Here is a 16,996-nt window from a genome sequence, read left to right as displayed (position 1 = left end):
GTTGACACGTTTAAATGATTTGGTAGCGGCCCGCAGGTTTTGGTAGCGGGCCGAGTCAGTGGCACTGTATTGTCCTCAAAGCGAGCAAAGAAGTTGTTTAGTTCTGTCAGAGTGGTCATTGGGTTCTTGGTCATCTCCCTGACCAAGGTCCTTCTTGCACAGTTGTTCAGTTTGTTCAGATGGCCAGCTCTAGTTAGAGTCTGGGTAGTTCCACATTTATTCCATTTCCCAATGATGGAGACCACTGTGCTCTTGGAAACTTTCAGTACCGTCCAAAATTTGGACACACCTACTCATTCATGGGTTTTTCTTTATTTGTTATTTTTTTCTACATTGTAGACAAATAGTAAAAACATCAAAACTATGAAATAACACATATGGAATCATGTAGTAACCAAAGAAGATTCTTCAAAGTAGCCACCCTTTGCCTTGATGACAGCTTTGCACTCTTAGTATTCTCTCAACCAGCTTCACCTGGAATGCTGCTGCTAATCTCTGTTTATCATATATGCATAGTCACTTAAACTATACATTCATGTACATACTACCTCAATTGTGCCGACCAACCAGTGCTCCCGCACATTGGCTAACCGGGCTATCTGCATTATGTCCCACCCACCAATCCCTCTTTTACGCTACTGCTACTCTCTGTTCATCATATATGCATAGTCACTTTAACCATATCTACATGTACATACTACCTCAAAATCAGCCTGACTAACCGGTGTCTGTATGTAGCCTCGCTACTGAATAAAGCCTGTCTTTTTACTGTTGTTTTATTTCTTTACCTACCAATTGTTCACCTAATACCTTTTCTGCACTATTGGTTAGAACCTGTAAGTAAGCATTTTACTGTAAGGTCTACAATACCTGTTGTACTCAGGGCATGTGACAAATAAACTTTGATTTGATTTCAATTAACAGGTGTGCCTTGTTAAAATTTAATTTGTGGAATTTCTTTCCTTCTAATGCGTTTGAGACAAGGTAGGGTTGGTATACAGAAGATAGCCCTATTTGGTAAAAGAGCAAAGCTGTGTTGGAATACTCATGCTAACCGCACTAACTGTACTATTTGTGATGTTAATTGAGTATATAATTTGCTTATTGGTCATGGTATGGATATAGTTAGTATGCCAAAATGTCCCAGATGTCGTACTAAATTTGGCAAAATATGAAGTATACACACAGGACACTTTCCGTACTTTAGGGCCCATAATACAATTCTTCAGGAAATGGGTGTGGCTTCACATTGTTTTCAGATTTTAAGAAATTATGCAGCCGAAGCACAATGAGAGCAGATACAAATTCATTGTTTTAACTAATTATGACAAATGTTAAGAAAATGTTGATCAATGTAATAAAGAAATTACTTTTCAAATAAGTTACCTTACACGTTATGTTGCCTGACAATGTTAGCTACGCTGTCCTTACAAACCACATAGCATATTATTACAGCAGTATGTACAGGTGTTAGCTCCATAACTTAATTGGCTACTTACACGTCAGACTTGCCAGTATATAACTAACTACCCAACGTTTATTGACTTGATTATTTCCATCAATCTTAGCTAAATCGTATAGTCGTTGTGCGTTCTCATTCAGGTGCTTTCTTAAATTCGCTCTGGCTATCTACTCCGATTTCAGAGCACCCTGGTCTGAGTGTACCAGAGCGCAGAATAATGCATTTTCAAGTGCTCAACACCCGTTGAATATGGCCGGTGTCAGTAAACGTCGGCAAAAAAAGCATAATTAAAATTTGCCAGCAGCACAGTTACAGTCACCAATGCTCTGGATAACATGAAAACTGCCTAACCAGCTCAGCTAGGGCAAGTACATGATCAGAGTAGTCTCATGTGTCTGGAAGTAGCTAGCAAGCTAGCCAACGTTAGCTTGGGTCCTTGACTGCTGTTGTAAGGTCAGAATGCTCAACCAGTGTGCACTCCGATAGCGAAACACTCTGAATTTACAAAACGGACAATCTGACAACGCTCTGAATTTATGAGTGCACTCTGGCACTCCAGATTGAATTTAAGAACACACCCAAAGTCATAAAATGTCTAACTAGTCATTTGTCACGCTAACTAGCTAGCAAGAGGTTGCACAGCAACAACTTCAGGTAGACAGGTGAAGAGCTAGTACGCTTAACTGATAGGATCCCATTCATTTTCAGTATACTAAAATAAACTAATAGTATATACTCATTAAATATGTAGTATAGAGTATGTTAGTATTGGTATTCGAATACAGCTCAAGTCAATATTATGGCAAGAACAGCTCAAATAAGCAAAGAGAAACAACAATCCATCAGTACTTTAAGACATCAAGGTCAGTCAATCTGAAAAGTTTCTTCAAGTGCAGTCGCAAAAACCATCAAGCGCTATGATGAAACTGGCTCTCATGAGGACCACCACAGGTCAGGAAGAACCAGAGTTACCTCTACTGCAGAGGATAAGTTCATTAGAGTTACCAGCCTCAGATTGCAGCCCAAATAAATGCTTCAGAGTTCAAGTAACATACACATCTCAACATCAACTGTTCTGGGGAGACTGTGTGAATCAGGCCTTCATGGTCAAATTGCTGCAAAGAAACCACTACTAAAAGGACACCAAGAAGAAGAGACTTGCTTGGGCCAAGAAACACGAGCAATGGACATTAGACCGGTGGAGGTGGAAATCTGTCCTTTGGTCCGATTAATCCAAATTAGATTTTTGGTTCCAACCGCCGTGTCTTTGTGAGACGCAGAGTAGGTGAATGGATGATCTCCGCATGTGTGGTTCCCACCGTGAAGCGTGGAGGTGGTGGTGTTCTGGTGTGCGGGTGCTTTGCTGGTGACACTGTCCGTTTTTTTATTTAGAATTCAAGGCACACTTAACCAGCATGGCTACCACAGCATTCAACAGTGATACACCATCCCATCTGGTTTGCGCTTAGTGGGACTATCATTTGTTTTTCAACAGGACAATGACCCAAAACACACCTCCAGGCTGTGTAAAGGCTATTTGACCAAGAAGGAGAGTGATGGAGTGCTGCATCAGATGACCTGGCCTCCACAATCTCCCAACAACCCAATTGAGATGGTTTGGGGTGAGTTGGACCGCAGAGTGAAGGAAAAGCAGCCAACAAGTGCTCAGCATATGTGGGAACTCCTTCAAGACTGTTGAAAAAGCATTCCAGGTGACTACCTCATGAAACTGGTTGAGAGAATGCCAAGAGTGTGCAAAGCTGTCATCAAGGCAAAGAGTGGCTACTTTGAGGAATCAAAAATATAAAATATATTTTGATTTGTTTAACACTTTTTTGGTCAGTACATGATTCCATGTGTTATTTCACAGTTTTGGACTTTAAAAATGTATTTGGGGGGTATTTTTCTTAAAACTGCATTGTTGGTTAAGGCTAAGGGCTTGTAAGTAAGCATTTCACTCTAAGGGCTACACCTGTTGTACTCGCCGCAAGTGACAAATAACATTTAATTTGAGATGGAGGATTCTGTAATCCCTACAGACAGATGTGAGTTTGGTAAGATGCATTTGGAAGATAAGTGTCTACTGTTCATTCAGACAGAAGTGTCTTTAGTGGAGTTGTGTGTCACTCACTTGGAGAAGCGCTCTGCGATGGCGTTGGTCTTGCCTCGCGTGCTGACCAATGAGAGTTCCCTGGCAGTGACGCGTAAAGACTGCGACGCCCACGACCTTCGGCTGAACGAACTTCCGCCTTCCATCTCTGCCTAGAATCACACACACTAGTAGTTAATGATAGAATAAAAGTGTAGACAATTTCAGTTCTACATTTAATATATGTAAAAAAAATATATATATATATATTTTTTTTAAATATAAAAAAAATCCTCCAATACCCATCGTATAGGAATTCACTAATAGAGTGTAGTATCATACAGACAGCCAGGAGAGCCTGGGTTCAACAACCCACACTGATGCTGTTGGATGACACCATTCTGCGGTGAGCAAACATTTTACTGTGACATCACCCAGCCGTTTGTCCATGGTGTGCACCATTACATCCCTGCTTATTAATTAACATTGCCTGTGTTGTCTGACACTTCAATTGAGGGGGTATTGGAAAAACATATGTTAAAAACTTTCATATCAACTTGTGTATGGTTAACAAACTTGTGTATGGTTAACAAACTTGTGTATGGTTAACAAACTTGTGTATGGTTAACAAACTTGTGTATGGTTAACAAACTTGCATAAAGTTCTGTATTTTTGTGTTGGGTGTCATGTATAGGGCCAGGAGTTTTTCCTGAGGACATGACCATACCAGGTAGCCTATAAGTAGGACCCAAAGTTTTTCATGCAATTTATATGTAGTAGGCTAGAATTGCAGGAAATTGGCTTAGAAATGCAAAAATTGCTCCACACCGCCATGACAAGGCCGCTAAAATTCAGCCACGCCAACCGCACCCCTTGCCACACCCCCTACTGCGCCCACCCCCTACTGCGCCCACCCCTTACTGCGCCCACCACCTAAGCTCCTTTTTGATCCAGAAAAAACCCCACACACAGGATTGTTGCATGATTACAGGAACAAGAAAAAACAAACTCTGCCATCATGATCAAGCGAGCAAGTTCAGACACTGCATGTGCTACTTGACTGCGGGACTGGTACACAATAGACATCAGCAACAATGCTGTCATTGTGTGAATCAGAGCATATCATCATCATCATCATCTGGCTGAGACAAACAGGAGGTTCTGAGAAGATAAATCAGCACCCCGACTGCCACTTATCTCTGCCTGATCTTTATAAGCAACAATTATAGAAGGCCAGAGTATAACATATAGGACATACACACACAGGCAACAGTTAGTTACTATAGTTGCTGTGCTCCTGACAGACACGTACACATTAAAAAGCAGTCTGGTAACGCAGCTGGTAAGCCAGTAAAATAGTCATTTGCCTGGAAGGTAGAAACGTCAAAAGCACGTGACACACGTTATAAATGGAACCACCTTTGGTACACTGCATGATGTGTATTTGTACAGTGGTTTTCAGATTATTTAAATGCCAATAGGCTAACTCTAATGCAGCCATAAGAGTGTATGGACAATGCCCTTTCTTCTGCCCCTTTCATTAAGGTGTGCTTTGCAGGTATTACATTAATGTTACCCGACAAAGACACAGAGGACTTTGAACTCAACGTTACCAGAGCAGCTGGTTTTGTATTGACACAGCACACACAACCATACACATGCAAACAACCAGCACTACTAGACAGTGACCATGACGAATGACCAAATCCAAAAGAATCTCCAACACTTCCTGTCCACAAACCATGGGATCCAGGAAAGGAATCATCTAAGCCACTGAGATGGCAGCCAAGTTCACAAAGAGAGAGACATCACATTAACTTCTCATAAAGACAGTATTTAACATGGCCACAGGGATAGTTTTAAACTTGGCCTTGCATATGTCATATTTCATGAGAAAACGCTAAGAAAAATCAGCCAACGCTTAAACCTTAGCTTAAGTGGATATTGGTTGAAACCCTGAGGTAGTGTGTGTCTCAGAGGCAACGCAACATATTTATGTGCATCAGGACAGCTCAGGAAGCCAGACAGGCAGGGGACATTCCAACGGAATTCCTCCAAAAACGTCCTCAGCCTTTCCTCCAAGCTAAGCGGAGTAAAAAACTAACTCACAGTAGAAAACAAGATGCAAGGCTTGAAGAACTAGAGTAGCAGGAAATATTCAGCCACTCCTGGAGGAGAATGGAAGTAGAAAAAAAACAACATTTATTATGCATTTCATCACTGAAGCCTTTAGGTGGATGCTTTTCTATTAAATGTCCATTGTACTTATATCAATTATATGTGCAAGCTAAGCCATCTCCGTTGTGACCTTGAGCAAGTCGCTTAACCCCCCTATAATTGCTCCAGGAGCACTGCATTGTTGCTGCCCTCAGCCCAAACCAGTGCATATTGTATGTCCTGAGGGGTTGGGATAAAGCAGAAGACAAATTGCCGTTGGACATTCATCTAGGCTACATCTTCTTGTAAGCTAACAGAAGCAGTGACAGTGTAGCTAGCAGCATAGCTGTAGCAGCAGCAGTAGGTGTTATGGTGATTGTGATACATAGAGGAACAGGTATCCTAACAGAGATAAGGCTTCCTTCTCACATGGCATTTGTGTCCTTTCAACAAGCTGCGACAGCAGTTTGGTCAATCTGTCCCCACAACACCAGATCTACCCTCTCACCATACCTGAACAAAGTGTCTGCATGCATGGTGAGCTAGTCTATTGATATCTGGTAGTACAATTAAATCTATAGGCTACACTTTACTTCACCATAGTTGATTTTGACTGCAAACTGGGGACAGGATGTCCGAAATAACTTTTGAACCCTTAAGTGACATTGACAGATCCTGTGGATGCGCCTTTTCCTGAGCAATCGTTATCGTATTTCAGTCAACTAGGACTCTATGTCAAGCGTCTGTACCCCCCACCCCAAAAAATACAAATATGCACTTTCCAACTAGCACTGATCTCACTGTTAACTACTTTGTTGAGGGAAAACGTACTTGCTACGATTGCAATATGTTGTCTCACCTAGCTATCATAAGACGAATGCACTAACTCATGTAAGCTGCATCTGCTTAATTACTAAAATGTCAATTCAAAGCACAAAGGCCTTTGAACCCTCACTTTCATCGCATTTTCCCTAGAAATGCTGCATCCACAACAAACCCAGATATGGAACACAACACAGGATCAGTCTATAGCGCAATATAGCCATTTCATCATCAGCGCCTTGAGTGACATGAAGGTACAATCAGTCCTGAACAGCTCAATGCAGAGACGGTGGTTTATAAGTTGCTATTCTCCACCTTCCCTGAATGCATTTAGGGAATATGTTTTAAAAAAACACGAAGATTTAAAAAACTTTACATGTAAAATATTTAATTATTTATTTATTTTTACTTTGCAGCCAAGTAAATTCCAGGGACAATAATGACAGCCATGTTAAAATGTCAGGATAACATTGACTGCACCAACTGACAGATCTAGGGCAGAGGATATAGCCTAATTTAAAGTGCTCTTTTACGTCTTACCAAACATACTAGACAGGTAACACCTGAGACAAACCAGTCAGTTACTCTATGCAAACTGATTTGCAGATAATGTAAATCAGTTTGCATAGAGTAACAGACTGGTTTGTCTCAGGTGTTACCTGTCTAATATGTAATTAAACAAAGTACGATGAGGTGTAAAAACTGGTTAAAGTCTGGCTCCAAAACAAACTGAACAAAGAGTCATTAAACACAAAATCATTGTAGATAAACTAGCAGATGAGTCAGAGACCAGGGTTTTTTCCTGGATCAAAAAGGGGCTTAGGTGGTGGGCGTGGCAGAATGAGAGATGAACTTGACATTTTAAAACTAATTTCCTGCAATTCTACATATTTTGCCATGCAGCGGAGAGAAAAAAAATGTAGCAGTTTCAAAGGAATTCACTAATGCCCATGGGCGTGGCGTTGCGCTTGGCCGGAGCAAGGAGTCGAGAGAAAATGTTGCAGTTTTAAAGAACATTTCCTGCAATTCAATGCATTTTCTTTTGCTCAAATAAACACAACAAAAAAAAAGAAACGTCACTTTTTCAGGACCCTGTCTTTCAAAAATAATTCATAAACACAGTTTCCCATGCTTGTTCAATGAACCATACACAATTAATGAACAAAGCACCTGTGGAATGGTTAAGACACTAACAGCTTACAGACGGTAGGCAATTAAGGTCACAGTTATGAAAACTCAGGACACTAAAGAGGCCGTTCTACTGACTCAGAAAACCACCGAAAGAAAGATGCCCAGGGTCCCTGCTCATCTGCGTGAACATGCCTTAGGCATGCTGCAAGGAGGGCACGAGGACTGCAGATGTGGCCAGGGCAATAAATTGCAATGTCCATACTGTGAGACACCTAAGACAGCGCTACAGGGAGACAGGACGGACAGCTGATCATCCTCTGTGGCAGACCATGTGTAACAACACCCGCACAGGATCGGTACATACGAACATCACACCTGCGGGACAGGTACAGGATGGCAACAACAACTGCCTGAGTTACACCAGGAACGCACAATCCCTCCATCAGTGCTCAGACTGTCTGAAATAGACTGAGAGAAGCTGGACTGAAGGCTTGTAGGCCTGTTGTAAGGCAGGTCCTACCCGGCAACAACATCGCCTATGGGCACAAACCCACCGTCGCTGGACCAGAAAGGACTGGCAAAAAGTGCTCTTCACTGACGAGTCACGCTTTTGTCTCACCAGAGGTGATGGTCGGATTTGCGTTTATCGTCGAAGGAATGAGCGTTACACCGAGGCCTGTACTCTGGAGAGGGATCGATATGGAGGTGGAGGGTCTGTCATGGTCTGGGGCGGTGTGTCACAGCATCATCAGACTAAGCTTTTTGTCATTGCAGGCAATCTCAACGCTGTGCATTACAGGGAAGACATCCTCCTCCCTCATGTGGTACCCTTCCTGCAGGCTCATCCTCACATGACCCTCCAGCATGACAATGCCACCAGCCATACGGCTCGTTCTGTGTGTGATTTCCTGCAAGACAGGAATGTCTCAATCCCATTGAGCATGTCTGGGACCTGTTGGATCGGAGGGTGAGGGCTAGGGCCATTCCCCCCAGAATTGTCCAGGAACTGGCAGGTGCCTTGGTGAAAGAGTGGGGTAACATCTCACAGCAAGAACGGGCAAATCTGGTGTAGTCCATGAGGAGGAGATGCACTGCAGTACTTAATGCAGCTGGTGGCCATACCAGATACTGACTGTTACTTTTAATTTTGACCCCCCCCCCCCCCCCCCCTTTGTTCAGGGACACAGTATTCCATTTATTTTAGTCACGTCTGTGGAACTTGTTCAGTTTGTCTCAGTTGTTGAATCTTATGTTCATACAAATATTTCCACATGTTAAAGTTCGCTGAAAATAAACGCATTTGACAGTGAGAGAACCTTTGTTTTTTCCTGGTTTAGTACCAAAACCAATACTGCTGAATGTATTGTTTTGGAATGTTTTATTATCCTACTGTCTAGATTTTATTTAGGTGATTGTTTGTTAAAATATGTGGGTCTATTATTTTTTATACATACTGTACATTTGGAAAGTATTCAGACCCCTTGACTTTTTCCATATTTTGTTACATTACAGCTTTATTCTAAAATAGATTAAATAAATGTTTCTCAATATACACACAATACCCCATGATGACAAAGTTTGAAAATGTCTTAAAAATAAAACTGAAATACCTTATTTCCGTAAGTATTCAGACCCTTTGCTATGAGACTCGAATTTGAGCTCAGGTGCATCCTGTTTCCATTGGTCATCCTTGAGATGTTTCTACAACTTGATTTGAGTCCAACTGTGCTGAATTCAATCAATTGGACATGATTTGGAAAGGCACACAACTGTCTATATCAAGGTCCTACAGTTGACAGTGCATGTCAGAGCAAAACCCAAGCCATGAGGTCGCCGGGACTGTCCATAAGAGGTCCGAGACAGGATTGTGTCGAGGCACAGATCTGGGGAAGGGTACCAAAAAAATGTCTGCAGCATTGAAGGTCCCCAAGAATACAGTGGCCTCCATCATTCTTAAATGGAAGAAGTTTGGAACCACCAAGACTCTTCATAGAGCTGGCCACCCAGCAAAACACACAATACCCCATAATGACAAGGCAAAAACAGGTTTTTAGAATGAGCTCAACTTAGTGTCTGAATACCTATGTAAATGAGGTATTTATTTTTTATATAACACATTTGCAAACATTTCTAACATCCCATTTTCACTTAGTCAATCATGGGTATTGGGTGTTTTTTTTAATCCATTTTAGAATAAGGCTGTAACGTAACAAAATGTGGAAAAAGTCAAGGGGCCTTAATATGTTCCGAAGGCACTGTGTGTAGATTGATAGAGAGAGAGAAACATTGTTCAGACTTAGGCAAGCCAAAAAAAAAAAAAAGGATTTCAATGGCAGAAAAATACCTGGACTCTGAAACACAGATCTCTCCTTCATGGCTGACTTGGCACCTCTCAGCTTAAGGTACTGATCAAGTGTCAACCCTGTGTGTTTAGACAATAGCCTACATATGGTAGAAAAACATTCACATCCATGACATGGATACTGTTGGACTAGCCTTACTACACTAACAGTGGGAGTTACGGTCAATAGTAGGAGAACAGATCATTATTATTTGAGATATGCGATCGATATAAAACAGACACACAGTTACAAACAATGGCACAAAGGGAGTGGTAACTTAATTTCTCCCCAAAACATTTGAGTTAACTGTGACACACCTGCAGACATGAAACTCACCTTTTTTAATAGTCTAGTTTTTCCTGGTCTCTTCGATGTAAAATTGTCTCATCTATTATTTTAAAGCACTTCAGTTTGGGTTCAGCATGTAATTTCAGAACTTCCGATGTGTCATACTCCACTGGTGAAACCTTGCGATACCTGACACTGTGTGTGCAATGTCTCTAATGTGTAAGAGTTTAAGGGGCGGAGTGCAGAGAAAAGTATCATGAGAGCGGAGGAAGCAGGTCATGTGATTCCCTGCACCAATGACCTTGGATTGCATTTCTCCTGCCAGGTACATTGTCTGTGTCTTCAGCAGAATTTCTAGGAAATAGCTTATACAACTCCCTGCTCTACAGTTAAAAGCATTTTAACAACCTGGTGAAAAACTCAAAACTGATCTAAATTCTATGATTCTATGTCATAACTTGATCCCCCTTCATGAGTGTGGTAAAGAAGGAGAGGTGGTAGTTACAACAAAGGACAGAAAGAAAGCTGGAGGAATGAGTTGAAGAGAAAGGAGGAGAGAGAGCGGGAGAGGAGAAACAAACAGAACCAGAAGCTCAGGTTTCTCTGCGTTGTTTGAAAGGGGACCTGGAGACACTGAGACGTCCCCAGGGGCCTTCGTGGTGCTGTAGCAGGGAGAGAAAACCCTGGCTCTCAATACACTCCACACATTCTAACCACTACTAACCATTGCCTCACACCTGGAGGTGAGCACACGCTTCGTCTGAAAAGTTTATTTTTTATTTTTTAAATTAAACGTCAAAAAAATAAAAACAATACACAAACGTTTCACTTGGGCAGTTTCTCTATGACTTATTGTAGCAATGTATAATCAGAATAACCTTTATCCACCAAGTACATTTGAATTGAACAGGAATTTGACCTGGTAAAATGGATCTGCCACAATAAACATAATATACAGACAGAATGTATAAACAATGAATTTACACTAATAATATATAACGTACACTATAACACTAAATGCAAAACCACAGGCTACACTGTAAATCTATAACTACACTGTAAATCTATAACTACACTGTAAATCTATAACTACACTATAAATTGGGGAGTCAGAAATGGACAACTGAATCATAATGTAAACTTCTGTGTCTCTATTAATAAACAGGCTTCACGAGCATGTCAGAGTTGAGGACATTACTCATTTTGCTAAAGAAATAAATACACACACACACACACACATATACATACATACATACATATATATAAATAAAATTCTGCCCAGCACCTGAACCAGTGAGATCTGTGTGTAGCCTATTTTCTCTTCAATTTATACAGGAAAGTCCCCTAGTCAACAATGAGAAAAGGGATCACGAAATTATGGTTACCATCATCAATGCATTCCACTGAGTCACCGTCACTGGGACATTACTACCTGGCTGCTTCCTCTGTGGTCTACCCTGTCTATTTGCAGAGAGAAGGGTGATAAGGCGACATGGTCTGACAGTGTTTTCTAAGACTCAGCTGTGCCATTTCCAAGAAGACAGAGAGAACTGTAAAAATAGTGCCATTAAATGAACATAGAGATGCATTCAAATGGCCACATGGTGCGATCAAGGTACAAAGATGGACAGTCGGCATTGTGCTGGCTGACTGCTGGCACTGAGGTGAATACCAAAGTAGACTCCTCAATTCTCCAGGGACAGCCAATGAATACCCAGCTTGTAATACTCAGCAGGGGTTTGAATAGAATATAGCCTGGCTGTCAGGCCAACAGGTAACCTACTCTGAGAAGCCCAAGTCCACAAAATGGCTGTGCTGAGTATTAAACTAATAGTTCACTCCAAAATCTGTTTTTTAAATGTTTTGAAAATGTAAGTGGTCTAGATGAGTCCATGTCTCACATGCCATCTGTTGTACAGATCTAAGTATATTCCTCAACCCCCTCCCCCCCAGGCACCATCTACAAATATTCCATTAGATGGTGTCTATCTTACCCCTTCATTTGGGTTTGAGGAATATAGCTGGATCTACACAACAGATTCATTTTTTTGGACTCATTTTGACACTGCACCCCTTTGAGTTTTGAAAACATTTCAACTTTTGTATAGACTCAATAGAGTATAACCTAATAAAACATCTGGTCATGCACTTGCAAAAGTGGCATCAGCAGGAAGGAGTGGTCCAATATGCATTGTTACCACAATCATCAATGTCATTCTTTGTTGTGTTTAATTAGTTATCTCTATTGTACCATTTTGTAAACTCTAGATACTGTAACAGTATGAAACAGTATGAATCTAAGCTTATTGTGTCTCCAGTCCTCCACATAGGGAATACCCTCAAAATGGGTTGGCCAACTCCCATCACCTCCCTGCAACCTCCATAAGTAATAATGGTGCAAAATTGGCAACACCTGTGAAATTGGCAAGCATTTTACCCTTGGCTACAGCAAATTCACCATGTGCACACCACTGCCTAAACTAGCATAGCTTAACACACATTTAGACTACTTTTATTAAAAAGTCTAAATGTATTGTATTATAATAACTGGATATATCAACACAAGCTCATAACAAACCTCTTGAAACTTTTCTTCGGCCTTACGTTTCTGATGTTGCCAACAACAGCTCCTCCGACAGTCCCACAGGTGCACAATAGAAAGAGAGGCGTTGGTTGTCGTCTGCTAACGTTAGTCTGAGATTTTAACTACATTTTTAAAAGAACATAATTAACATGATTTGTTTAAATGTCTTGCTGCTAAACCAATACGTTTCATATAGCTAATGTAAGTGACTTTGGCTAATTACGCTCACAATGATTAGTCTTTTTTTCTCGTGCGCTCCTCAAAGTATTATTGCAAAGTGCGCTCAGTAAACCACGCCCCAGGCATGTTGTTCATACATTGGGACACATTTTATTTTTAATATGGAGATAGGCCTCACATTTTAACAGTGGTGAAAACTATTAAAGTACAAACATTTAAAATAACTACTTAAATCGTTTTGGGTTTTTTTTGGGGGGGTGTATCTGTACTTTACTTTACTATTTATATTTTTGACTATTTTACTTTTACTTCACTACATTCCTAAAGATGATGTACTTTTGACTCGATACATTTTCCATGACACCCAAAAGTACTCCTAATATTTTGAATGCTTAGGACAGGAAATTGGTTAAATTGATGCACTTATCAAGAGAACATCCCTGGTCATCCCATGGCAGACTCACTAAAAACACATGCTTATTTTGTCACTAAAAACACATGCTTATTTTGTCACTAAAAACACATGCTTATTTTGTCACTAAAAACACATGCTTATTTTGTCACTAAAAACACATGCTTATTTTGTCACTAAAAACACATGCTTATTTTGTCACTAAAAACACATGCTTATTTTGTCAATTATGACTGAGTGTTGGAGTGTGCCCCCTGACTATCCCTAAATAAAAATAATCTGCCATCTGGTTTGCTTAATTTATGGATGTGAAATGATTCATACTTTTACTTTTGATAGTTAAGTATATTTTAGCAATTACATTTACTTTGGATACTTAAGAATATTTAAAACCAAATACTTTTAGACTTTTAGTCAAGTAGTATTTTACTGGGTGACTTTCACCTCTACTTGAGTCCTTTTATATTACTTTTACTCAAGTATGACAATTGGGTACTATTTCCACCACTGCATTTTACAATGCTAATGTGTTTGAGACATGCGTAGACTATTGCAGTTAATTTTGAATTTGACTTAATAATAAAAATATATTTGAGTAGCAAGCAGGCAAACGAGTTCCAGACAGTTCACAATATAAAATGTTCTGCCTGAGGGGGGCGTTGTATACTAGCTACCTGGTTTGACATTAAATTCACATTACTGTTATTAACCCTTGTACAATGTGTGTAGAGACAAAATTTGAGACACAATTTGAGACATTTTTGCAAATGAATAAAATAAAAAAATAACTGAAATATAACATTTACTTAAGTATTCAGACCCTTTACTCAGTAGCACAAACTCCAAAAAGTTCTGGGACACTGTAAAGTCCATGGAGAATAATGGAGAATCCTCCCAGCTGCCCACTGCACTGAGGCTAGGAAACACTGTCACCACCGATAAATCTGCGATAATTGAGAATTTCAATAAGCATTTTTCTACGGCTGGCCAAGCTTTCCACCTGGCTACCCATACCCTGGTTAACATACCCCCCCAACCCCTCTTTTATGCTGCTGCTACTCTCTGTTTATCTAATATGCATAGTCACTTTAACTATACCTTCATGTACTACCTCAATTGGCCCAACCAGCCAGTGCTCCCACACATTGGCTAACCGGGCTATCTGCATTGTGTCCCACCACCCGCCAACCCCTCTTTTTACGCTACTGCTACTCTCTGTTCATCATATATGCATAGTCACTTTAACCATACCTACATACTACCTCAATCAGCCTGACTAACCGGTGTCTGTACATAGCCTCGCTACTTTTATTTTCAAATGTCTTTTTACTGTTGTTTTACTTCTTTACTTACCAACACACACACACACACACACACACACATCCTTTTTTTCTCCACACTATTGGTTAGAGCCTGTAAATAAGCATTCAACTGTAAGGTCTACCTGTTGTATTTGGCGCATGCGACAAATAAACTTTGATTTGGTTTGATTTGATCAATGATGTCGCTCTTGCTGCTGGTGATTCTCTGATGCACCTCTACGCAGATGACACCATTCTGTATACTTCTGGCCCTTCTTTGGATACTGTGTTAACTAACCTCCAGACGAGCGTCAATGCCATACAACTCTCCTTCCGTGGCCTCAAACTGCTCTTAAATGCAAGTAAAACTAAATGCATGCTCTTCAACCGATCGCTGCCCACACCTGCCCGCCCGTCCATCCAGCATCACTACTCTGGACGGTTCTGACTTAGAATATGTGGACAACTACAAATACCTACACTAGGTGTCTGGTTAGACTGTAAACTCTCCTTCCAGACTCACATTAAGCATCTCCAATCCAAAATGAAATCTAGAATTGGCTTTCTATTTCGCAACAAAGCATCCTTCACTCATGCTGCCAAACATACCCTCGTAAAACTAACTATCCTACCGATCCTTGACTTCGGCGGTGTCATTTACAAAATAGCCTCCAACACTCTACTCAGCAAATTGGATGCAGTCTATCACAGTGCCATCCGTTTTGTCACCAAAGTCCCATATACTACCCACCACTGCAGCCTGTATGCTCTCGTTGGCTGGACCTCGCTTCATATTTGTCGCCAAACCCACTGGCTCCAGGTCATCTATAAGTCTTTGCTAGGTGAAGCCCCGCCTTATCACAGCTCACTGGTCACCATAACAGCACCCACCCGTAGCGTGCACTCTGGCAGGTATATTTCACTGGTCACCCCTAAAGCCAATTCCCCATTCAGCCACTTTTCCTTCCAGTTCTCTACTGCCAATGATTGGAACGAACTGCAAAAATCACTGAAGCTGGAGACTCATACTCTCCCTCACTAGCTTTACTGCTCCTGTACATAGGCCATCTGTAAATAGCCCATCGAACTACTTCATCCCCACACTGTTATTTATTTTATTTTGCTCCTTTGCAACTCAGTATCTCTACTTGCACACTAATCTTCTGCACATCTATCACTCCAGTGTTTAATTGCTATATTGTAATTATTTAGCCACTATGGCCTATTTATTGCCTTACCTCCCTTATCCTACCTAATTTGCACACACTGTATATAGACTTTTCTATTGTATTATTGACTGTATGTTTGTTTATTCCATGTGTAACTCTGTGTTGTTGTTTGTGTAGCACTGCTTGGCTTTATCTTGGCCAAGTCACAGTTGTAAATGAGAACTTGTTCTCAACTAGCCTACCTGGTTAAATAAAGGTGAAATAAAAACATTTAAAAAGTGTTTTGTTGAAGCACATTTGGCAGCGATTACAACCTCGAGTCTTCTTGGCACACCTGTATTTGGGGAGCTTCTCCCATTCTTCTCTGCAGATCCTCTCAAGCTCGGTCAGGTTGGATGGGGAGCGTTGCTGCACAGCTATTTTCAGGTCTCCAGAGATCTTAGATCGCGTTCAAGTCCGGGCTCTGGCTGGGCCATTCAAGGACATTCAGAGACTTGTCCCGAAGCCACTCCTGCATTGTGTTGGCTGTTTGCTTAGGGTCATTTTCCTGTGGGAATTGTGAGCCTTCGCCCCAGTCTGAGGTCCTGAGCACTCTGGAGTAGGTTTTCAAGAAGGACCTCTCTGTACTTTGCTCCATTCATCTTTGCCTTGATCCTGACAAGTCTCCCAGTCCCTGCCGCTGAAAAACATCCCCACAGCATGATGCTGCCACCACCATACTTCACTGTAGGGATGGTGCCAGGTTTCCTCCAGATGTGACGCTTGGCATTCGGGCCAAACAGTTCAATCTTGGTTCAATTCATTCAATTTCATCAGACCAGAGAATCTTGCGTCTCATGGTCTGAGTGCTTTAGGTGCCTTTTGGAAAATCCAAGTTGGCTGATTGGTGGAGTGCTGCTCCTTCTGGAAGGTTCTCCCATCTCCACAGAGGATCTCTGGAGATTCTTGGTCACCTCTCTGACCAAGGCCCTTCTCCCCCGATTGGCCGAGCAGCCAGCTCTAGGAAGAGTCTTAGTGCTTCCAAACTTCTTCCATTTAATAATGATGGAGGCCACTGTG

General features: G+C 41.2%; 1 protein-coding gene across 5 annotated transcripts in view; it reads right to left on the bottom strand.

Annotated features, from left to right (window-relative positions):
- The window catches only part of LOC110528214 (LIM domain and actin-binding protein 1), a 38,502-nt gene extending 25,324 nt beyond the window's left edge, over window positions 1-13,178 (bottom strand). The window contains exons 1-3 of one of the 5 annotated variants that reach the window (XM_036983800.1): window positions 13,105-13,125; window positions 12,870-12,997; window positions 3,594-3,724 (exon numbers count right to left, since the gene is read on the bottom strand). In XM_036983800.1, the coding sequence (XP_036839695.1) occupies window positions 3,594-3,718 (125 nt within the window). In that variant the 5' untranslated portion in view covers window positions 3,719-3,724; window positions 12,870-12,997; window positions 13,105-13,125. Of the gene's footprint in view, window positions 1-3,593; window positions 3,725-10,339; window positions 10,511-12,869 lie in introns of those variants that run through there. The other 4 variants (XM_036983802.1, XM_036983801.1, XM_036983804.1 and 1 more) reach the window with 4 other exon arrangements.
- Between the last annotated feature and the right edge of the window lie 3,818 nt (window positions 13,179-16,996).

The sequence above is a fragment of the Oncorhynchus mykiss genome, chromosome 7, assembly GCF_013265735.2.
Source record: "Oncorhynchus mykiss isolate Arlee chromosome 7, USDA_OmykA_1.1, whole genome shotgun sequence".
NCBI classification, from domain to species: Eukaryota; Metazoa; Chordata; class Actinopteri; order Salmoniformes; family Salmonidae; genus Oncorhynchus; species Oncorhynchus mykiss.
Note: the sequence above shows the minus strand (reverse complement) of the source record. Positions and strands in the feature narration are given on the sequence as shown.